At 46.4% G+C, this 24,295-nt stretch overlaps 1 protein-coding gene across 4 annotated transcripts in view; it reads left to right on the top strand.

Annotated features, from left to right (window-relative positions):
• Positions 1 to 24,295, top strand: part of TPST1 (tyrosylprotein sulfotransferase 1) — a 302,319-nt gene that overhangs the window by 241,398 nt on the left and 36,626 nt on the right. For all 4 annotated transcript variants that reach the window (XM_085649759.1, XM_085649762.1, XM_085649761.1 and 1 more), the window contains exon 3: positions 2,484 to 2,682. In XM_085649759.1, the coding sequence (XP_085505885.1) occupies positions 2,484 to 2,682 (199 nt within the window). The remainder of the gene's footprint in view (positions 1 to 2,483; positions 2,683 to 24,295) is intronic.

Here is a 24,295-nt window from a genome sequence, read left to right as displayed (position 1 = left end):
CGGCCCACCCGCTAGAACCGGGCCTGTGTGTCAGTCATCTGCTCTCATCATCTTTAAAAGAAAAGAATAATCGTATAAATGCGTTGTGCTCCCTTTTATGGAGATGGGAGTTCTTGTGTTTTTATGTTGTTTTATAAACGCGCGTGTTTCCATAATATGTGATCTATGAGATATTTTAGAAAGAAATTGTGGTCCTGCAGTATTGACTTAATAAATATTATTTTATATTTTTACAACTTCAGAGGTGTGATTTGTAACACACAGCATGAAAAGAGATTGGATAAGAGAAAGACATTCCTCTAAGATTTTAAGGATCTTTGTTGTCCCTGGAGAATTAGTTTTGTTGAATGGTATTCTCAATCCTTCCTCCTTAGGTGTGAAGGGTTTACCCTCTTTTGATAGGGGTTATGTTTCTTATAACAACATTTGATCCATTTGGGATAGAAATACATTTTTGTTGGAATCTGTAAATAATGCAGCAGATGGTGGAACATGAAGCTCGTGTGATAAATATATACGTATGCGGAAAACTCTGAAGCCCCTTGTTTGCATAATTCCAGTAGCCTCGCGAGCCTCAGACCTTCCTTTCTCTGTCTGTGCCTCCACTGAACATGTACCATACTGTAACATAAAAGCCCCAAACCTCCTGACGTCAAGCTCAAGAGCCAATGAAATGCCAGTGTGTGTCAGTGGCCTTCTAAAATGCCACTCCAGGTACTGTGAGCACTGCTCCGTCGCAGTACGGTTTGTTCACCCCGTATTATACTACACTGAATTGTAAATGATGTGATATTGACACAGATGTGCTCCGTGCTATAGAAACCCTCATCATGAATGAATGCTTCAGCCCTCCCACACAGACGCACGAGAAGGCAGCGAGGCAGAGAGGGGCTGAGGCCGGAAGTCTGAGGCAGGGCTGGCAGATGTTCAGAGAGAAGCAGCCATAAAATAGAAATGGGGCATGGAATGCATATGGGATGTGCCAGGTTTATTTCTTTTTTGAAGAATAGTGAGAATATATCACATCTGTGTCACGGATGTATATGATACGTCCACGGTTGCAACAAGGGGTGGCAGGGCAGGGGGCATGAAGCCCAGGCCTCAAGCATTGCAGGGACTCCCTCACCTTAATCAACATTTACAGCAGTGCTAAATTTGTAAAAATATAAGTGCTGTGGCCCCTGTCAGGAGGCCGCTGTAGTTTGCACAACACATAGCCATTGTACTTACACAACTACTAGCCATCAGAACTGAAGTGTGACAATGCAGACTGTTCAAGGCTGCCAAAGCTTTAAGAATGACGTGGGTGGTAGGTATTAGTTGTTGTTATTGTATATTGAATTAACAAACAACTGTTTTTCTGTTCATCTTTAAATTACATAAGCAGTGCCACCATGTGGCAGCTACCATAAGTGCAGGTTCAGGCAACTAAATGCTGGTACCGAGCACCGGAAACCACTGGCTCAAATTAAGCACTGGTTTATAGATTTTTAATCGCAAGCAGCCTCCTGTAGCCATTGATAATGAGGCAACTTATGGCCAGACCCTGTGGTTTTTATTTCCTTTGAATACTTTTTTTAATGCTAAAAAACCGGTGTTTATCGCACCTGGCAACAATGGGAGAAGTACCCAGAGGGCCCTAGTTTTGTTGATCTTATAAAGCACGACTGCTCACCGGTGAGGGTCTCGAGGCGCTGGTCTCACGCTAACTTCTCACAGGCCTGGATACACCCCGCAAAGTTAACCCCTTACAAACACCTCACAGCACATGGTTTTGGTTGGCAAATCACAGTGCCCCTGCCCCTCCATTTACAGAATATCTACAGAGTAAGCCTGGCCTTCAACACATCACTACTCTCACCCCACAGACCGCCCCACAGATGATCCTAGGATGGCACACCCACCCACGTCTAATTGGCAGATGTGCACTATAGAAAAGACGCATTGCAACACATGCCCTAAAAGTTATGATTATCCAGAGCATAGCTTCAGGGGGGCGTTTAGGGTGTTAAACCCCCCCCTAATAAATGTATTTTCTGATAAATAGTTGGGTCCGGGTGCTTTCAGTTGGGTATAGCTAGGTTTCTGTTGGATTTCACCAGGAATTTTTTCATACACTGACACACTCTCTCTGTTTTTAAAGTCCTCAAAAAATGTTGGTTATTTTACAAAATATTGTGTTTTCTCTCACTTAGTACCCCTACCAATCCTCATTTGTCTCCCTTTCCTCTGTCCCACAGGCCCCTCTCATGCACCCTGCTGTTTTATAATGCATTTCTACATTCAATGCCAATGTGACTGTGTGAAAATCTGAATCTACCCCCCCCCCGCCCCCCCCTCACGCACCCCCATCGTATGGACCAAGCTACACCCCTGCTGATTAATGTGACAAACTTTCATATGCTTGTTAATTCATAACAATATATAACCTTAAAGATGCATTAACTTTAAAATGTTCTGATGATATTTGTATTTTTCCACAGAGTTGAAAGGTCAACAGACCAGGTCATCAAGCCCGTGAACGTCGAGGCGCTGTCCAAGTGGGTGGGCCGGATCCCGGCGGACGTGCTGCGGGACATGCCGGTGATCGCGCCCATGCTGGCCAAGCTCGGCTACGACCCTTACGCCAACCCCCCCAATTACGGAAAGCCGGATCAAAAAGTCCTGGAAAACACAAAGAGGGTGAGTCTGCGCGCGCACTTTGGTGTGGTGAAAGTCTGCTATTTAAGGAGGAACAGATGGGCTTTGAAGACAGAAATAAACTATGTGTTGCAGCCCCCTCTTAGCGCCTGCGTGAGCCTAGGTGGAGACGCACACGTGGAGAGTGGCACGCGCTTCTAAAACAAGAACTGACAAAGTCAATAGGCTGTCTTCTTTCATGTAGTGAAGACAAAAGCGCTCAAAATTCATGCACATGTTGACATAGTTTACACCTACAGGACTTATGTAGTCGAACCACCAGAGGCTCTGGACTGACTCGAGCCAGATGTCTGGCTCTGGGTCAGCCCGAGGTCCTGGTGGACTCTCAGGCCAAAAACGAGCCAAGCTTTGGTGCACCTCTCCTACCCCCTCCACCCCCCCCCCCCCCCAACCCTCTCAAGTTCGTATGTGAGTCTGCTAGCTCCCAGGGTACAGCAGAAGAGCGCCGCCGAAAACTTGCATTTGATTATCTATTTTCAAAATGTAAAAGGCCAGCAGAGCTATCAGCCCTCTTCTGCCCCGAGGGGGGCTGAGGCACCAGAGGGCAGAGGCGCTGCTCAGCTGGGGTCCCTCAAACCCAGCGGCCTTCGGGTGAGAATGTGAAGCACAGACCCCTGAGAACATCATTTTCTGTGAAAAGGGCGCTTTATTGAAACAGGTTCACATCACTCAATTTTCTTAGGCAGTTCACCATACACAATGAAAGCCTCACTATACAAAACGTCAACTCTCCATTGTCCTACCCCCCACTCCCAGTATCCCCAGGGGGCATACCTCCCTTCGGTGGGCGGCCCCTAAAACCCTCATTTTACTAGGATTGCCCTGTTTTCCAGGAATGGAAGGTAAAGCAGGGAAGAAAGCGGAAACTTTAGATTGAAAAGAGAGCAAGAGATCAAAAAGAAGCACAAAACAAGAAACACAACAAATTAAAGAACCACAGAAGAGGGAAGGAACACTAAAGACAAAGTTAGCAGATAGCATTGCATGATTCCCGTAGGAGGCAGAGGAGAAAGAGAGCACAAGATAGAGGTAGAAAGAAAGAAAGACAAATCAAAATAAAGAGATCTGGTACCGATAATCTGCAGAGGGAGGAATAGAGTTGGATACAACACAAACAGGTGCAGCTAGGCACACAGGAGAGTACACGCAGGCTTCATGCCCAAGTCAACTTAACGCCTCTCTGCTTCAGAAAATACCATTTGAATGAGAGAAAAGAGCGGACTGTCAATCAACACCCATTCATTCTTCGGCCTCTTCTTGGGAAAACAGTTTCCCAAGTCGAAGGAAGCATTCTGTCTTCATATCCATCCACTGTTTGAAGTGGAAAAAATGTGCAACTGTAAGCAAAACGATCAGGCGTAGCAGGGCCCGGGGGTGTCTGCCCTTTACTGTCTCAGCCCCAGTCTGTTCTTACTCACTGCAGACTCTCTCACCTGCCCCAAGGGGTTACCGAGTGATAGGTGGCTGGTGTGGGCATGCCTGCTCATTTGTCGGTGTTGAGTGGCCTGTCTGAGCTGCCAATAAGGAATGCTGAATGATTGACTGCACATCCCACCATTACCTGATCCCTGAGCGACTGGCACGGTCTGCGAGGCTGTCTCGAGGTGGAGTGCTAGAGTGCCGACGCCACAGTATCAGAAGATGCTCAAGGGCAGGGGCGCAACTAAACCCGGACTTCGGAAGGGGGGGGGGGGTTACACTCCTGGCCCTAGCACTGGTCGCACACGGTGGCACTGTTTTTGTTGGCGCGCTCCCCCATTTCCTCCTTCTCCATGAATTCCCTCACTACCACTCGCCAACAATGCACCTCATCTCTCTACAGCACCTTTCTGACAAACATTTCATTTTTTCATAGTGCTACTCCTAGTTTACTCACACTCCGTTCTGTGATCTGCGTGGTACACATTCTTTGTAGCAGGCACATTAACCCTCTGCACTGTGTGGGTGACAGGAGGGCCCGTGTGAGTGCACGGTGAACGATGCAAGATTGTGAGAGTAGGGTGAGAGTAGTGACTGCAGGGTGAGGGAGGTGACCATATGAATTTGGGTGCGGATGTAAGTGCAGAGTAGGACGAAGGAATGCATGGTTAGTGATGGGCTTGTTTGAATGAGATTGCAGAGTGATCACTGAGGAGGACATGTGAGTGAAGTGTTGCATGAGTGCAGGGTGAGTAGTGTGCTCGTGTGACTTCAGGGTGAGGTACAGGGTGAACAGTGCAAGTGCATTGTGAGTGCAGAGTGATCACTGTGAGTGCAGGGTGAGCAGGGGAATGGTGTGAGTGCATGGTGACCAGTGTGAGTGCATTGTGATCGTTGTGAGTGCAGGGTGAGCGTGAAAGTGGAGGGTGAGAATGAGGAGTGAGTTGTCTGAATGTTGGGTGCATTTCCAGACACTTAAAGTAACTCAGCTTATTATTGACGGCGGTGTAGGGTTTCAGATATAAGTTAAGCTATTGCTATTATGGCAATATTCACGGATCAAGGCTCGAGGAAATAAATAATGTGTTGATCCTGCAACAAACTTCCAGTCTTATGATTAAGGTTGTCAGCTCATTATTTTGATGTCCCAGACTGTAAAAAAATAAGCAGTCACCTAAAGCCCTATTTTCTGCACTTATCTGTGCATACTTCGAACAGCAAATATAAATTTAAAGCACTTTTAATTGTGTTGTAGGGCTTCCTGAATGATCCATGACTGATAATTAAAGGGAACAAAGACAGAAAAGTCACATTACAAATGAGTACATACTTTTTTATTCATAACCCTATTTAGTGTCAAGACAAGGTCTTTCCAGGCTCTTTAAACAACACATGGCTGGCATTTTTCTTTTGGCAACCCTACTTTATATTCCTTTTCATAAAATGCATTATCACACTATGGCAGTAAATGTAAAATACAAATGTAAGCAATAGGCAGAGTGGGGGCCCAGGGGGTACTGGAACCAGAAAAAAAAGCTAAGCCTCAGTAACCAGTTTACAAAGGAATTTAACATTAGAACTAGTCTTCTGGCGGAGGTGGAGAGTGTGTATCACAGCCCTCCTCCAAGAGTTGTAAAAAACAAGAGTAAAATCTGTTATTTAAGAAATGAAAAATGGGAACAGTAGCCATGCGAGAGTAAACTTGAGACTATTTAAAGCTCGCCTGCCATGAACAGACAGGAAATGAGCAAGCCGGGCTAGTGGTTTTCACATTAATTTAGAAAATATGTTTTCTTGACTTAACTCAGAAAGAATGAAAAGTCAAATAACCTTTGGCAGCACTTAAGGAGAAGGCATGAGTTTGATATTTCCTGAAGAAAGAACCAGTAGACGTAATGTACATTTGAATTTGAATGCTTCAGAAAGAATGAAGGGTCCTGTTTACGAGATGGTTTCCGTGGAGTTTGCACCACGCAACGTGGTATAAGCGAAAAACCTTAAGTAAGATTTATGAAGCCAGGCAAGGCCACTTAGCATGGCCCAGAGTGGCTCCATATATGTGGTGAAAGGCAACACAGCACAAATCGGTGCGTTGCCTTACTCTGCCCTGGGAAGGCGTTCCAGTGGCATTGCATGGGTGTTGCCACGCAGCTCCCATGGTTTTTGAAGGATTCAGAGATTTACCAGAACTGGTAGACCTGGGAATGCGCCAAAAAGATACGCCTTTCCAGGAGAGGTGTAACAAGGAGAAATGTCTTTATTTCTCCTTGCAACGTCCTCTTTCTATGTAGGCTGCATTCTGCTGCACACATAGAAAGAGCAATATGGCTCTCAGGATTGTTTTTGTGCTGGAGCCTGTCCCTTCCTACACAAAAACAATCCTGCTTGCAACGCAGACGCCCTTTCACCATGGTGCAAGGGTGCCTGCGTTGCCACTAGGCTGCCAAAAAGGCACTAGCGCAGGAGAAAAGGCAGGAATGCTCCGTATTGCCTCAAATACGGCTCATTCCTGCCCTTCCCTGTCACGCAGTGCAGTGCAGCGAGGTGAGATGTTGCGCTGCGCTCTGTGACAAGTTCGTAAATAGGCCCCTAAATACTTTGGGGTTGTTTCCAGAAAGTAGATTAAAAAATGTGATTTATTATTTTACTGTGCATGACTATTAACTTTAGGCTCTGTTTGCATGTTCTTGCTGCTGAAAAAGAGGCCCGTGTAATAAATCTTCGATGGGGGACGCAGGGCTTGAAAGAGCGCTTAGAAACACATCAGCTCCTACCATGGTCTGATTTGTGGTGGTTGTTACCAGGACCACACCAATGAAAACAGCTGATGCCATATGAATAATAAGGTGCAGGGGCTAAGCTCCATTCCGGACGCATGATGCTTGCACTAATGTTTTGCTAATCTATTGAAAAGCCATCAGTGGCGCATGGCGTACCGGAATCCCTTAATCTTACATCTCCAGAAAAAGCTGGCATATGTGTATCACACTCGGGTTGGAGAAACATAAGTGGGCATGTGTGTTTGGCCAGCCTAGGACAGCTCAACCAAGCACAGATGCGCACTTAGGAGTGCACGCTACTCCTCTTCCATGACCTGCTCGGCCTGCCCCGCCCTATAGTCATCGTGGGGCTCAGACAGACAGCAACAATAAAATGACAATGACTGTGTTAATGTTGTTGTTTTATTCATAAATAAAATAACAATAACTGTGTTATTGTTGTTTTATTAATAAATAAAATGACTAACTGTGTTATTGTTGTTTTATTGATAAATAAAATGACAATAACTGTGTTATTGTCATTTTATTTATCACCTGCTGGCGCGGGTGGTGGGGCGACACACCTCCGCCATTACGGAGGAGCCGACCCTGCACGTATCTTTCAGGAATGACCCAACACTGCTTCAATTTAGGAAAGAGTCGAAGACCCACCTCTTTAAAGAAAACCACATCACACTGCATTCATCATCCACAGCTCAGCTTCCTTTTCTCTTACTCACTGATTTTAAGCTTGACCATGTGCAGTGCTCCGCTGCCTTTTGGCTCAGTTTGCGCTATTAAAATATCATATATTATTTATATATATATATATATATATATATATATATATATATATATATATATATATATATATATATATATATATATATATACATATATACATACATACATACATACATACACACACAGTTACATATGTGGGGTAAAGCTGTAACTAGAACCCAGGTTTCCTGATTTCATAGTCTAACTCTTAACCATTAAACCAGGCCTGCGTTATGGAAGCCGTCTTTGAAGATTAAAGGGGCGATCCAGTGAAATAAAAAAACACACACTTATGCGCCACAGACAATAAGGAGGGCAGAATGTCTATTTGCTGGTGGCGCTTGAGCACTTATTGGGACCTCATTGACTGGATGGCCGAGGTGCCCATGGATACATACCTGGACATTCCTCTTGGTTATATCACGGTGCGCTCTCTATGCATACTACGGTGGTGTGCCACTCCCTAAATTGTTCCTTTTTTGTCAAAGGATTAGCACATGTAGGACCGCTCTCTTATTCGAAGGCGGAAATAACCCTTCTGTCCACTCCTCATTCTTTGAAAAGAGGATTTTGTTCAGTGTTGTGTGCCCCATGGTACACAGCTGTTTCCATTCTTGCCCTGACACCCTTGAGTGCTCCTGGTTGTCGAGAGAGTTTATATCCTAACTGCACGGTACAGCGTGGTAAGCTGACCACACCATGAATTGAGGATGAGCCATGGCTGATGCAGTAGAGGAAAGGGTAATTATTATGTGGACACAGCAGCTATCGCCTGAATACACTGCCTTTGTTTGTCACCTTCTAAGGCCACTAACTGGCCAATAGGTGACTACATTGAGTACTGGGCCAGAGGCGGGTACATTCTGTTCCTGGTAGTCTATTAGGGCTGGAATTGAAAACCAACCCAGGCTGCTTCTCTCTGTTCTTCGACTGCAGAAACCCCCTGCTTCCTGTGGACTCTCTCCTCGCGAGACCTCAGATGTAATGTTACTGATGATTGTGTAGCCCGTCCACCACTGCTAAGGACTGGATGTAGGACCCAATCTTTCATCTCTTAAGAGACTTTGTGTAAATCAGGCTGTCCGATCCAGTCGCAATGCGACAAACTGAGGGGGGAGTTCTGAAGAAACAACAGTACAACAAAAAGTTCAAGAGGCAAAATGTCAAAAACAATAAAACACCTTCCGAGTGCTAAGTCTGATTGCAAGACAAATACTCCTAGCATGATTTTCAAGCATCGTGTTGTCAAACTGGAGTTTGTGAATGGAATATTGCAAGACTGCGACACAATGAGGCACAGCTGTAGGAATGCTTATGCACCAGAGGTACAAGAAAGACCGAGCTATGTACCCGAGCCACTAACCACCTATCTGAAAGAGGAAAGCATAGCTAGCAGTATCTTTGAAGGTTGTGTTCATCGTTGATGGTAGACTAACAGCCATGATGGAGTGATAAGCAAGCAATGCCTCAATGACCACAAGGACCACCACTGCACAACAATCCCCATCTTATGAACCAGCAGGAGCCCCACCAGCCCGCAGGGGAACGAGAGCAGAAGGAATGGTAATGGCGACCACCACAAGGGCTCCAATCAGGACCCCAGGGGGGTGCTGCACGAGGGAACGTGAAGGTTCAGGGTTGGCACACGAGGGGTCAAATCTGCTGGGCTGGAATGTGAGGGCTGAAGGTGGAGCTTGGTGAAGGTGAGTTAGTGCAGGAGCATACCTTACTTAGTAACGTCTACTCTTGTATGTTTACCCGGACCCCACCTGAACAATGTCTCAGGCGAACAATGAAATCCATTTCTCTGGGTGTCTGTGAGCTTTCTGATTTGTGTGTTGTCACACAGCTCTGGACTGTCTAGGCTGGGACTTATTGTACAATTCTTAAAAGCATGTGGAGCATGGTCTGAGGTTCGGAGCACTTGGTTTTGCTTGGGGTTGTAGATTATGATGGAGGTGTTATGTGTTCTTTGAGTGTTAGCGTGTCTGTGTAGAGCTTGCATGTGCCGTGTCGACACATGGATGACTTGCCAATATGGAGCATTGAGTGGATCATAGATCCAGTTGACGACCATGTACCCAGTTTTGGGATAAAGAGTGCATCTTGTAGGCTAGGGGTTGTAACTTGTGCTACTGGTTTGATACCCAGGTTTTGAGGCAGGCAATGAAATGGGCTTAGGGTTAGGTACATGAAAGTGCAAATTTAGATGGGTCTTTTGGCAACTGTGGGCCAGAGTGCCAAGAAAGGTATGTGTGTGTGTTGAAAGGACATGTTGCCAGTGGGCATGCTTTGGCGTTGTTGTGGTGAAGGCCATGGTTATGGGGGTCCTCTAGTAGGGACCACAGCATACAGGAAGAGCATACCATGTTTTGCCTTATGCAGTGAGATATGACACGTAACTGTTGTGTTGAACCAGAATGAGTGGCCTATGGTACCTATGTTAGTGCTTAATTTGTGAAAGAAAGAGTGCCGGTGCCCAAAGCTCTGCTCAGAAGGCAGTGGCCGGTGCAACTAAATGTCAGTGCGCCGAATACCAAGGCTGATAGACTAATTCTTTACCAAACACGGGGGCGGGGGGTTGTGTGTGTGTGTTTTGCAGAAAGCCTTGAGGTCGACCATATGTATGATGGGTGGCCAGACCAGAGCTATGAAAGCCAGTGCTCGGTGGCCTGCAGCTCCCACGTGCTGTAACAGATTTCTGCGGAGTTCTGCATGTGCTGGAGAGTGTGTAAAAGTGCGCTGGAAGCCTGGGGGTAGTCCGTAGGCATGGTCCAGGCACGATAGAATACTGAAGATTATTGAGAGAGCTGCTTCTAGGAAAGCTAGAGTGGGACTCTTCTGTTTTAGGGTGCTGAGGTGCACGAGGGAGGTTGCTGCAGTTAGGGATGTGTCGTCAAAGAGCTTCTATCTTGTGAAAGCTGACACTGAGGTGGTTATGTGTCCCGAGTCCAGCTCGAAGCTTGCACCGGTTGAGATATGTGGTGTCTTTGGGGGATGTCCATTGGTTTTGAGTGTGACTGTTGTGGTGTATGTGTCACAGGAATATGAAATATCAGATATGGATTTCTACTGGATGCAGGTAGTTGATGTTCAGGGTTCCACTCGGTTTGGAGCCCTGTGGCTCTCTGCGGGGGGCAGACAGGCTTTGGAGGGGGCTAGGGTGATTAGCTGGTATCTGTTCCAGAGGAGATCAGGGCCTCCGTTCAGACTCTACTGTGGTGTAGCCTCTGTCTTAGGACGCTGCAGTTCGCAGGGTTGATTGCTGCCAAGAGTTATGTTTATGTTTGGTGCTTGTATAGCGCTCGAATGCCGTAGCGTCTTGGCGCTGAGGTGTGAGGGCAGAAAAATATTATTGTAAAAGGCGGCCTATGCCGCTGTAAAAAGCCGGGTTTTCAAGCCCTTCCTGGAGAGCTGGAGGTTGGATTGAAGCCTCGTAGACCTGCTGTTACTCTGAAGCCCCGTGGAGCTCAAGGCTGCTTCTGCTTGTACCTCCGCGGGGTCTGCGTCGCTCCTGAGCTCAGCCTTGTGGATCAGAAGGTATTCCTGTTATTGGTGCCAGACCGCTTGGTCATTGAACATGGCAGAGACATGATTGTTTTTCATTGGCCTGTAGGACTCCGGGTCTTCTGGCTTTAGCAGCGGTTTCTTAAGTAGGGGCGTTCATGTCACCTGTTTTAAACACTGTCGTTTCCTAAGGAATATGTATACAATACAGAGGCAGAAGATTGTGCGACTGGTGATTGTCTGCAGGTCTTTGAATAGTTGGCATGGATTAGCGAGGAGTCCGCTTTCCACTGCTGGTGGCCACTAGATTGATTCATGGAATCTGGTAGAGGAGAAGGCGCGTAGAGCTATTTTTAGTAAGTGTGTGTGGGGGGGTGGGGGGCAGTTGAAGGCCAGTGTGCTGTTAGTTGTTTTATGTGGTATTGTGGTTGTCAGTCAGGAAGTTATGTGCTTGTATATGTTGGGAATTTTGAATGCCAAGTGTTCATCTAGGAGGTGTCAGGTTCTGACACTAGTGTTTTGTCAGCGCTTTCTATCGGGGTTTGAAGCTTGCTGACGAGTTGGAATATTTCATTTTGGGCGCATGGTGACGTTGCTCTGCTTTTTGTGTGGTGGCCCTGTTTGTGCTGCACACTGGCGCTCAGTCGGGCCTGAGTTGTCTCTTAAAGACTAGCTTGTGGCTGGCATGGCGGTCACTGTGCCTCTCTCTTACAGAGCTCAAGTCATTTCTTGAGCTCAGCTGAGCTGATGGCCAAAGCACTAACACCTAGAGTAGCCTAAACTCTGTGGAAAAAGAACAGGACAGAACCCCCCCTCCCTCCCTCCCCCACCCAAACACACACAAAAGTAATCCTTGATGAATACCCACGTGGTAAGGAAACGGTGTAACAAGCAGTGAAAGTCTACGGATGACCCCCCAGGCACTTCAGTCTAGCGAGAAGAAAAAGATGGCCCCGTAGTTTGAGTTGATTGTCCCTGGCCCTAGACCAACTTTTAAACACTGTCAATCCCTCATCCTTTGTGTCGACACCCTCCTTACAAACCAGGAAGTAACATGTTCTTGAACTGTGGCATCTCGTGAGTGCCCGGCTACAGACAGCTCCAGCTGTTTACTGCCACGATAATGCGTTCCTTGGTACTGGCCACGGGCACCGCGCGGATTCGTACATCACTTAATTGACCCCTTATGTCGCAGGTAAGGCGGCTACATTTTCTGCTCACACTTTGGGATACATGTCATTATGGCGCCCCCACGTGCCCACTGTAAGTGTTACAGACAAGCATGGCCCTGTTTTTTTTCCAAAGTCTTGCTTCGCCATGGGTTAGCAATGCAAAGTTAAGAATCAAATTAATTTATTGCTTTACTGTTGAAGGTAAAAATCAATTAATTGAGAAGACACAGGCACATATTCTTACCAACACCCACGATAGCCCCCCACCCTTCGCCAGGGTGAGAATTTTCTAACCGTCGTGTAGCATTTATCAATAGACAGGCGCCCCACGTGCACCTTGACCCCTGTTGTATCTGGAATACTGTAACGTTTTTAACCAGTTTAGTGAACATAAAGTAATCGTCGAGCCGTCCTCTTCCAAAGCCGTTTTCATGTGACTCTTCTGTGCAACAGACAGGCCAGTAGAAAAGCAATAACAGAACATTTAGCCTAAAACACAAAGTTCTACTGAGTAGTGAGACAATGATGGCAAGGCTACGGTGGAGGGCAAAACATCCTAAATATAGAAAATAAAAAGAAATTGTAAACATCGAGGGGTGGGGGAGGGTTCCGGAGTGTCTGAAAGTAATGCTGAGTGCCTGTTGATGAACTAACTAAAAATCTGTGGGAGGGACAGGTATGAAGACCATTAGTAAAATGCCAAATTTGAAACAAAAATGACCTTTGAACCTCAAAGGCGTTAAGCAGGGTCGGATTGGGATCACAATTAGGCTCGGGCACTCCTTAAAGTGGTCCACATTCCCGGATCGTGCCCTTTCATTAATCACTAATTGATCACATGTTTATAGAAATGTTTGGTAAATTTAACATTTTATAGCTTATAGCGCCAGTAAAGTGGGTAAAAACTAGAAGCACTGATTTTTGGCCTGGCGGGCGAGGTAAAATATAATGGTCCAAGGGTGACAAGACCTGATCTGATGGGCATTTTAATATCCTGGCCTGTACGCAAATGACAGTCACCTGAATCCGGTATTTTTCCCCCTAATCAGTGTGTATTTTAAACAGTAAATGTAAGGCCAAATGCCATTTATATTAATTTCTAAAGCTGCCTTAATGACCCGTGGCTGACGGTCAAATTAGCAAAGGCAGAAAAGCCATGTTAAAAAAGAATAAGGTTTTTATTTTATATTTAAAGATTTGTCTTTAATTATCATTCTCTGGCGTTCACAGCATTTTAAAACATGAACAATGGTCGGTTATTTTTTTTAAATGTTTTTTGTAGTTTTATATAGTGTGAACTGGTCCCACAGACATTAAATCTACTTACATGAGCACCAGTTGCGTTAGAGGAGATCAAATTCGTTTTTTAGGTCTCGACTGACCCAGCTCATGCGCTGTTCTGCCGAGACTTATTGAGAGGGCTCCAAAAAGTGCTACCAGGCCAGCCTAGAGCTACAGTGCATGTGCGCGGGCCGCGCTTTACCGCGATTACTTTCACTTTTGCGGCAGCACGGCCGCTTTGATGTTTGATCGCGATCACTTTCGCGGCCGCAGGGCTGCTTTGATGTTCTTCCTGAGGCTTCAATAGATTGCAGCAGTTAAAACAAGCATTGGCATAGCCAATAGGTCTCGCTTTTGGGACCTTATAAGTGTTTAGTTATGCAACTGTTGCATGGCTAAACACTTATAAGGTCCCAAAGGCGAGACCTATTGGCTATGCCAATGCTTGTATTATTCAGCCTCATGACATTAAGTGATTTGCCCAGAATCAAAGGCTTTTGAGCTAACGCCACGACTCCAACATAGCTCCTGAGTTTCAAAGTTGGCATCTCTGGTCAAGGTAACCTCACAGCTAGCCCTATGCAAACACACCGGTGCCCCCACACCCTCACACACACACACACACACACACACCTTACACTCAGTGCAGAAAGACACTGGGGCTAAGAAAACAACACCTCGCCCCCAGCAAAGCCCCTGAATACTCTCTCCCTCCCAGTGCTTTTGGGCTGAGTCGAACCCAAGGGGGTGCGGTGAGAATGACCCTACAGCCAGCGCAACAACTATCCCCCAGGCATGGCGGCTTCCCACTCACCCCCTCCCCAACCCACTATAGCCTCAGGGTTATGGCCTGGCAGAGCTGGAAGGAAGCCAAGAACAAAGCTTCTGGGCAGGCCTCGGAGGTAGGGGGCAATGGGGACTGAGGTGAAGATGGGCCATCTGCTGTTATCACCTGACACTGAAAGTGAAGCTGCTTTACTCTTCCCGACCAGTCTCTGCTTGACAGCCCGGCAGGGGAGAAGGAACACTGCTTTGGCTGTGCAGCCCACCCGGGGCTGAGCTCCGCTACGGCAGACCTAGTGACGCAAGTCCCGGCTCTGGTAGTCAGCCTGCCTTACAATACACCAGCCTGGCTGGGGGGCTGGCGAAGGTAGCAAGGTTCTGTGGGCCGGGTGACACAGGATTAAAAAAAAAAACAGCCCACGGGTGGCAGGTGCCAGCCCATCGGCCAATGCCCAACTGCCAACCTTCCCAATCTGACCCTGGCGTTAAGAGGGGAAAGCGTGGGATACATATATACTCTGTAAAACATGTGTTTAGCCTGAATTGCCTAAAAAGGGGAGAGTAGGGTGGTAAATCGGTGAACAACGTTTAACGTTTAAGAGGTGATCAAAGTTGGGACGAGCAGTCGGCAGAAGACAGAATAATACTGGGGTGACTTTTACAAGCATTAAAGGGCTTGCAGCAGCAAGTGCAAAATACACAGTAAGCGTTACCTGAGACAAAAAGTAACAGTAACGGATATCCCCAGTACAGGTGATGCTATGAGGCTCAGTGAGGGGCAAACACCTCAGGAAATAATGTTTTAAGGGCCCAATGCCTGGTTTAAATATAGGGGGCCTGGCCTCCGGACCACCATTGTGCTGGGCGTCGGGCTGCTTAATTTAAACATATCCACCCACGCTGTGGATATTTCTCCTCCAAACGTATCCTGCATGCACGCAGGAGCCACTTCTATTGGAATAAATGATGTATGGCGGCAGGTCGGCCATGCCATGCCAGGCTGGCAGACCTTTAGTCAGTTATGTTATTCCTGGACCACAAGCTGGACCACAAAAATGTCCATAAATAACATACCTGTTTGGCTGACCCTGTGTTTTTTGCCATTGCGCCTGTCGAGTGAGTCCATGAAAGGTGCTGTCCAGCGAAGCACAAGAAGGCTTTCCTGATGGACTCTGGGTGCTCCAAAGCGTACCCATAATCATTGCACAGGCTTAACTACTGCCACTCACCAGCCTACAGGGAGGCTGACTGTCACTGATTATCACTTGTACGCTGGACTATATGTTCAGTCCTCCATAACTGGAGTCCCTCACCTCCCCCTGAATAACAACAGTTTGTGTATCTGTGCATAGAGTTGTGTGAATGGTGTGCTGTGGGAGTACATATGGGACGTTGCACAATGCAATGGTTCCCTGCATAGCGTTCGGCCACTCTGGCTTAGCTGTCCCTATACCGGCTTCTGGCGCAGCATCTCAGACCCATCATGGTTCCATCCATGTCTGGCTCATGGCTGTACACTATTTTCAGTGCAGACCTTCCTGGAGGTAAGTTATATCCTCTCAGTATAGCTTGTCCACACCCTATAGCCACTGTGAGTCCAGCTAAGGATCCCAGAGGATCTACTCACCCAGCTGCATCTACTTTCTCAATTGTCAACATGGGACTTGTGGGGAACCCTCTATCGGTTGTTATGTTATGTAGATTTGTATGGCTCAACTAGTCACCCGTGAGGCGAACCAGGCAGTGGGGTAGGCATTTAGGCGTAAGACGAAGGATGTTGTGTGTCAGACCCACTGAATTATTCGAAGAGCCAGGTCTTCAGCTTCTTGCAGAATTCAAGAAGTAAGGAAGAGGCCCTGATGTGTTGATGGAAGTCGTTCCTGGTCTTGGGTGTGATATATGAAAATGCTCGACCTCCCGTTCTGCTTTTGTGGTTGCTTGGTGTCTGTGCAAGTTCGAGTATGGCTGAGCCTACATTTCTGGATGGTTGGTGAAAGCCTATGCGGTTGTGCAGGTATGTTAGTCCAATGTTGTGCAGTGCCTTGTAAGTGTGAGTGAGGAGTGTGATTTGGCTACATTTCTGGAATGAGGAGACAGTGGAGATCTCTGAGGTGTGGTGAGCTTTGTGTGCGCCGTGGGAGGTTCAGGATGAGTCTCACTGCAATGTTCTGGATGGTCTGAAGTCGGTGTAGGAGATGGTTGGAGATCCCGGTGTAGAGCGTGTTGCCGTAGTCTAGTCTGCTTGTGAAGAGGGCTTGCATGACGATGCGCCTGGTGTTCAGGGATAGCCATTTGAACATCTTGCAAAGCATTCAAAGACTTATCTGCCAGAGAAAGGATTAGTTGGGTGTCCTCTGCTCCTGATGAGCTGTGGGATAGCATGTGCCATGCAGAGGTTGACTGAAGAGGGATATGGAGCCATCCTACTGGACTGCTTTCCCCTCAAGGGCATTGATCCATTTTAGATAAAGGGAGGTAATGTGACCTGCGCTAACGCCCTACTCTTAATTTCACCCACAATCCAGGTGTTTGTGTGTCTTATGTCACCGTGCTGAGCTGTGATGTGCTGACACATCAGTATGCGTATGTCCTGTATACATACAGTAAATACAAAATATATATTTCCCACAGATTTTAACACCACGGTCATGTTACCAGAGTGGCCCTAAATGGATTTCCTTGATTTAGCCTGACTATTTTGTTGGCACTTGGAGATCTCATGGGTTCATGTCGCGGGTTTCTATGATCAGACTTCTCACATTTTCGTGTTGCTAATCTCTAATGTCTCGTGCTTTGCTTCCCCGGGTTTCCATGCTTCATCTCCTCTGGTTGCCATATCTAGACCCGTATCCTTGCGTGATTTCTCAGGTTCCTTGCTCACTCCTCAGGTTCCATGGCCAGACTCCTTGGTTTTGATACTTCTCACACCTCCATGTTAGCTACCATGGGCGTTAATCCTTGAACTCCTCATGTTGCCTGATCATTGCTGTGAAAAAGTGGCCAGAAGAATTACACTGACAGAGAGGCTACAGGCTTAAAAGTATTAGCTGAGCTCACGTAACACAGTAATCCTGCGCTCCACGGAGGCAGGCATTAGAACCTTGAAGTAGGCTTGGCTCGCGATAGTTGCGAAGGCCAAGCTCAAAATCCAATTCAGTGATATCTGCTGGAACCAGCAGACAGAAATGTATTTCAAACGAGAGATTAAATGCGTAAGGTGGAACCAAAGCATTCCTAAAAATAAAAATGTATTATCTGGGCACGCAAAAGTGATTTTAATGACATTTTCTGAAAAACAGTAAAATGGACTTAACTATGTACAATAAAAACCCAGTAAGTCCTTTGTTATAAAGTGTTCATATAGAGACCTGTGTGAGTCTGCAGGAAGATAAATAGGCCAAGACATCTCAAGGGCCAGTATGGGTCTTTCTAGTGAGACTGGTGTAAGTGCAATGGGCAGCCAAGCAACCAACGGACGGGGCCGACTTTGAGAAGGTGCACATTGTCAGACATTGCCTTGGGGATCAGAAGAATGTCTGCAGCTCATATCACCCAATCATGAGAGAAATCGTAATCGAGTTGCACAGCTCCAGATCAGCTTGACAAAATGACAGCTAAAGATGAGGAAAGGGTGAAGGCGGTCGCCTGCGTGTCTGGAGGGTGAGGCAGGCTAAGCGGTGGACGGATCAGTGCAGTCACTTCCCACAAGCCATTCCCAGGATGATCAGTACAAATAACAGGCAGTCACAGAGGGATAAGAAGACACAGTTCAGTCTCATCATCGACTACGTGAGTAGGAGAAAAGTCAGTACGCTGCGTGCTGTCATTTATTTAATTAGACGTCAATTGGAATAAATCTAGGCGTGTCTTCAAAGAATTGCAAGACAAAATGCCTGCCAGCCAGCAGGCTCGCGCCTGGAGAAGATGTGTCAGAAATCAACTTCTATCCATTGGTAACAATGTTGCAGAATGAATCACGGACCGTCTTACAGTCAGCGTGATACTTAAACGTCAGGCAAGACGTCTTCTTAGCCCTCTGACATAGGAGCCTATGGGCCCATGTTAATATCGTGATTCCACCAATTGCATGGTTGGATACAAGGTGACTCCCTTTGTCCTGAAGAAGACCCGGGTTTAAAGACATAATGCACCTTTGTTTATTGATGGGGTCGAAACGTCGACTGTAATTTAATGCCTGTACTGATTATGTTACACAACTTCGATAACAGTAATTGTGTTACTGTATCTGTTATATGATTGTACTTTCAATGGATTTTGGCCAAGCAGGCTATCGGACAGGTCTTCTTTTAACCCCTTCGGTGCTCATGACCGAATGGTTGGGGTAAAAGCCCCTTATCTGCCCCCCCCCCAGGTGGGACAGAAAGCCCACTACCCACCAGGGATATTTTTTTTCTCCAAAATTCGGGGTGGGGGTTGCCCAGAATTCCCCCACCCCCTTAAAAAGATGCCGCAGCCTTTCTGCCCCCCCCAGGAGGCAGATGGGGGCAGTAGCCCCAGATCTGCCCCCCGGGGGACAGCAGAAAGTCCACTAGGCACCAGCGATTATGCTGGCTTTTCTATTCGTAGGTGTGGAGGCTTCCCAAAATGGGCATCCCAATGCCCCCACCCCCCAAAATAATAGCCAGAGTCTTTCTGCCCTCCTTGGGGGCATATTGGGGCAATAGCCCTTGATTTCCCTCTTCCCCAAGGCGGCAGAAAGCCCACTAGGCACTGAAGTTTCTTCAGGATGTGCCTACCTGTGGATTTTGGGCCCTAGCGCAGCCGGCACATAGGGAAACCTAGCAAACCTGTACATTTTTGAAAACTAGACACCAAGGGGAATCCATGATGGGATGACTTGTGTGCCTCTCACCAGGTTTTGTTATCCAGAATCCCTTGCAAACCTCAAACTTTGTCAAAAATCCCACATTTTCCTCACATTTTTGTGGTGGAAAGTTCTGGAATCTGCTTGGATCCACAAAATTCTACCCACTCCACGTTCCCCTAAGTCTTCTGAGAAAAATGGTACCTCTCTTTTGTGGGTAGGCCTAGTGCCTGCGACAGGAAACGGCCCAAAACGCAACATGGACACACCACATTTTCTCAGTGAAAACTGACCCTTTTTGTGCAGAGTGCCTAGATGTAGATTTTGAACCCTAGCTCTGCTGGCACCCAGGGAAACCCAGCAAACCTATACATATTTTAAAACTAGACACCCAGGGGAATCCAGGATGGGGTAACTTGACTGGCTCTCACCACGCTCTGTTACCCAGAATCCCTTGCAAACCTCAAACGTTGTCCCAAAAAACAAACTTTCCTCACATTTCTGTGGTGGAAAGTTCTGGAATCTGTGGATCCACAAAATTCCACTCACCCCGCATTCCCCAAAGTCTTGAGAGAAAAATGGTACCTCACATGTATGGGTGGGTCCCATACATGTGAGGTACCCATACATGTGAGGTACCCGCGACAGGCAAGGGCCCAAAACCTAGTGAGGCGACATCAAAATTACCTTTCACAAACCAACCTGGTTTTGCAAGGGGGGTCCCATGAGTTTTTGGCCCGGGCTCGGCGGGCATCTAGGGAAACCTACCAAACACACAGATTTCTGAAAATAAGACACCAGGGGTATTCCAGGGAGGTATGGCTTGCGTGGATCCCCCAACGTTTTCTTACCCAGAATCTCCTGCAAACCTCAAATTTAGCTGAAAAAAAATCACTTTTTCTACACATTTTTGTGTGGGAAATGTGTGGCATCACCAGGCTGACACAAATTTCCTACCACCAGCATTCCCCCAGGTCTCCCGATAAAAAAGGTGCCTCACTCGGGTGGGAGGCCCAAGTACCCGTGACAGGCAAGGGCCCAAAACGTATTGAGGCAACATCAAAATATCCTATCACAAAACGACCTGGTTTTGCAAGGGAGGTCACTTGGGTTTTTGGCCCCGTGCTCGGCGGCCAGCTAGGGAAACCTACCAAACCCACACATTTCTGAAAACTAGCCACCAGCGGGATTCCAGGGAGGTATGGCTTGCGTGGATCCCCCAACGTTTTCTTACCCAGAATTCCCTGCACACCTCAAATCTTGCTGAAAAAATCACCTTTTCCACACATTTTTGTGAGGCAAAGTTGTGGCATCAATGGGCTGACACAAATTTCCTACCACCCAACGTTCCCCCAGGTCTCCCGATAAAAATGGTACCTAACTCGTGTGGGAGACCCAAGTACCCGCGACAGGCAAAGGCCCAAAACATATTGAGGTGACATCAAAATTGCCTATCACAAAACGACCTGGTTTTGTAAGGGGGGTCACCTGGGTGTTTGGCCCCATGCTCGGCGGCCAGCTAGGGAAATCTACCAAACCCCCACATTTCTAAAAACTAGACACCCGGGGGATTCCAGGGAGGTATGGCTTGCATGTATCCCCCAACGTTTTCTTACCCAGAATCCCCTGCAAACCTCAAATTTAGCTGGAACAAATCACTTTTCCCACACATTTTTGTGTGGGAAAGTTGTGGCATCACAAGGCTGACGCAAATTTCATACCACCCAGTGTTCCCCCAGGTCTCGGTAATGCCACAACTTTCCCACACAAAAAAACTGTGGAAAAAGGGATTTTTTTTCAGCTAAATTTGAGGTTTGCAGGGGATTCCGGTTAAGAAAACGTTGGAGGATCCACGCAAGCCATACCTCCCTGGAATCCCCTGGGTGCCTAGTTTGCAGAAATGTGTGGGTTTGGTAGGATTCCCTAGGTGGCCGCCGAGCACAGGGCCAAAAACCCAGGTGATCCGCCTTGCAAAACCAGGTCGTTTTGTGATAGGCAATTTTGATGTCGCCTCAATACGTTTTGGGCCCTTGCCTGCCACGGGTACTTGGGCCTCCCACACGAGTGAGGCACCATTTTTATCGGGAGACCTGGGGGAACGCTGGTTGGTAGGAAATTTGTGTCAGCCTGGTGATGCCACAACTTTCCCACACAAAAAACAGTGGACATAGTGATTTTCTTCAGCTAAATTTGAGGTTTGCAGGGTATTCTGGGTAAGAAAACCTTGGGGGATCCATGCAAGCCATACCTCCCTGGAATCCTCCGGGTGTCTAGTTTTCAGAAATGTCTGGGTTTGGTAGGTTTCCCTTGGTGGCCGCTGAGCACGTGGCCAAAAACCCAGGTGACCCCCCTTGCAAAACCAGGTCGTTTTGTGATAGGAAATTTTGTCTAGTTTAAAACAAATTATAGGTTTGCCAAATTTCCCTAGGTGCCGGTAGAGCTAGGGTTCAAAATCTACAGCTAGGCACTTTGCAAAAAAAGGGTCAGTTTTCACTGTGAAAATGTGGTGTGTCCACGTTGCGTTTTGGGCAGTTTCCTTTCGCGGGCACTAGGCCTACCCACACAAGTGAGGTACCATTTTTCTTTGAAGAATTTGGGGAACGCTGGGTGGGTGGAATTTTGTGGATCCACGCAGATTCCAGAACTTTCCACCACAGAAATGTGAGGAAAATGTGTTTTTTTGACAAATTTTGAGGTTTGCAAGGGAATCTGGGTAACAGAACCTGGTGAGAGCCAGTCAAGTCACCCCATCCTGGATGCCTCTGGGTGTGTAGTTTTCAAAAATGTATTGGTTTGCCGAGGTGCTGGCAGAGCTAGGGTTCAAAATCTACAGCTAGGCACTTTGCAAAAAAAGGGTCAGTTTTCACTGTGAAAATGTGGTGTGTCCACGTTGCGTTTTGGGCCGTTTTATGTCACGGGCACTAGGCCTACCCACACAAGTGAGGTACCATTCTTTTCGGAAGACTTTTTGGAACACTGGGTGGGTGGAAGTTTGTTGATCCACGCAGATTCCAGAACTTTCCGCCACAGAAATGTGAGGAAAATTTGCTTTTTTTACAAATTGGGAGGTTTGCAAGGGATTCTGGGTAAAAGAACCTGGTGAGAGCCAGTCAAGTCACCCCATCCTGGATTCCCCTGGGTGTCTAGTGTTCAAAAATGTATAGGTTTGCTAGTTTTCCCTAGGTCCCGGGAGAGCCAGGGTTAAAAATCTACAGCTAGGCACTTTGCTAAAAAAGGGTCCGTTTTCACTGTGAAAATGTGGTGTGTCCATGTTGCGTTTTGGGCCGTTTCCTGTCGCGGGCTCTAAGCCTACCCACACAAGTGAGGTACCGTTTTTCTCAGAAGACTTTGGGGAAAGTGGGGTGGGTGGAATTTTGTGGATCCACGCAGATTCCAGAACTTTCCACCACAGAAATGTGAGGAAAATGTTTTTTTCTTTTTACAAATTGTGAGGTTTGCAAGGGATTCAGGGTAACAGAACCTGCTGAGAGCCACACAAGTCACCACATCCTGGATTCCCCTGGGTGTCTACTTTTCAAAAATGTATAGGTTTGCTAGGTTTCCCTAGGTGCCGGCAGAGCTAGGGTTCAAAATCTACAGCTAGGCACTTTGCAAAAAAAGGGTCAATTTTCACTGTAAAAATAAAGTGTGTCCACGTTGCGTTTTGGACCGTTTCCTGTCGCAGGAACTAGGCCTACCCACACAAGTTAGGTGCTATTTTTATCTGGAGACTTAGGGTAAGACAGAATTGTAGAGCAACTGTTATTACCTATTGACTTTCGATGCATTTCTGCCTTCCAAATGAAAGACAATGTGTAAAAAAGAAGTCATTTTGAAAAATAACCTATAAGTCTCATGCTGGTAAGGATACTCACAATATCGGGAATGTGCAAATATCTACTGTTTCTAAACTCTATATTTTGTTCCAATTTCAGAAATACATAGGTGTCTTTCATACCGATTTTTCCATGTATATATTTTCACAAATTAATTGTTATATACCCGGAACATAATGAAAAACCATTGCAAGACGCTGCTCAGTTATTGGCTCTGGGTTCGTCAAGTTCTTGGTGAACCTACAAGTCCTATATATGCCTACAACCAGAAAGGTCTAGCGGATGTAATGGTATATTGCTTTCAAACAGCTGTCACAGTTAGAAGAAGTTACAGGTGAAAACGTTGGCATAAATGGCTGTTTTTTTCAACTAATTTTCAATTTTTCCTATATTTAACTGTTAGTTTCTATGAAGAAACCTTGAAGGATTTAAATAAATGACCCCTTGCTGAATTCAGAATTTTGTCTACTTTTCCAAAATTTATAGCTTTCCAGGATTTATTATTGCTTTCATACCCATTTCTACCATTAACTGGAAGGAGGTTGAAAGCACAAAAAATAGCAAAAATAGGCTGTCCCAGAAAAATGCCAAAACTGTGCAAAAAATGCTGGTTTTCTGACAAAAGTCTGTTTGTCCCTGAAAGCTGGAAAAATTGTGATTTCAGCACCACAAACACTTTGTTGATACCATTTGCAGGGAAAAAATCAGACGCTTTCATCTGTAGCCCTTTTTTCCCATTTAAAAAAAAAAAAAAATACCTGTATTTTGGGTAATTTTTGGGTCCCCTCCAGGGGAATCCACAAACCATGGGTACCTTTAGAATCCCCATGATGTTGGAAAAGAAGGACGCAAATTCGGCGTGGATTCCTTATGTGGTCAAAAAAATGTTGCAGGGGCCTAAACCCGAACTAGCCCAAATCAAACAAGCATTTGCAATGCAATAGGTCTCGCATTATAAAAGTTTGAGCTATTGGCATTGCTAATAATAATGCAACACCAGTAGCGCAAACAGTCAGTAATGCGAGACCTCTTGCATTGGAAAAGGTTTTTTTTGTTGCTTTTTTATATAGCGCGACTTGACCCAAAGGCGTGCATTTATGTTGTATTGAGTTCAGTGCAATTATGTGGTATGTTATTATGTGGCACAGAGTGGTATTATGCGGAGTGTATTTATGTTGCATTAAGTAGAGAGTAATTATGTGACATTGAATTATGTAGTATTGAGTGGTA

The sequence above is a fragment of the Triturus cristatus genome, chromosome 3_2 (assembly GCF_964204655.1).
Source record: "Triturus cristatus chromosome 3_2, aTriCri1.1, whole genome shotgun sequence".
Lineage (NCBI taxonomy): Eukaryota > Metazoa > Chordata > Amphibia > Caudata > Salamandridae > Triturus > Triturus cristatus.
The sequence above is the reverse complement of the archived record's forward strand: the minus strand, read 5'-3'. Positions and strand labels throughout refer to the sequence as shown.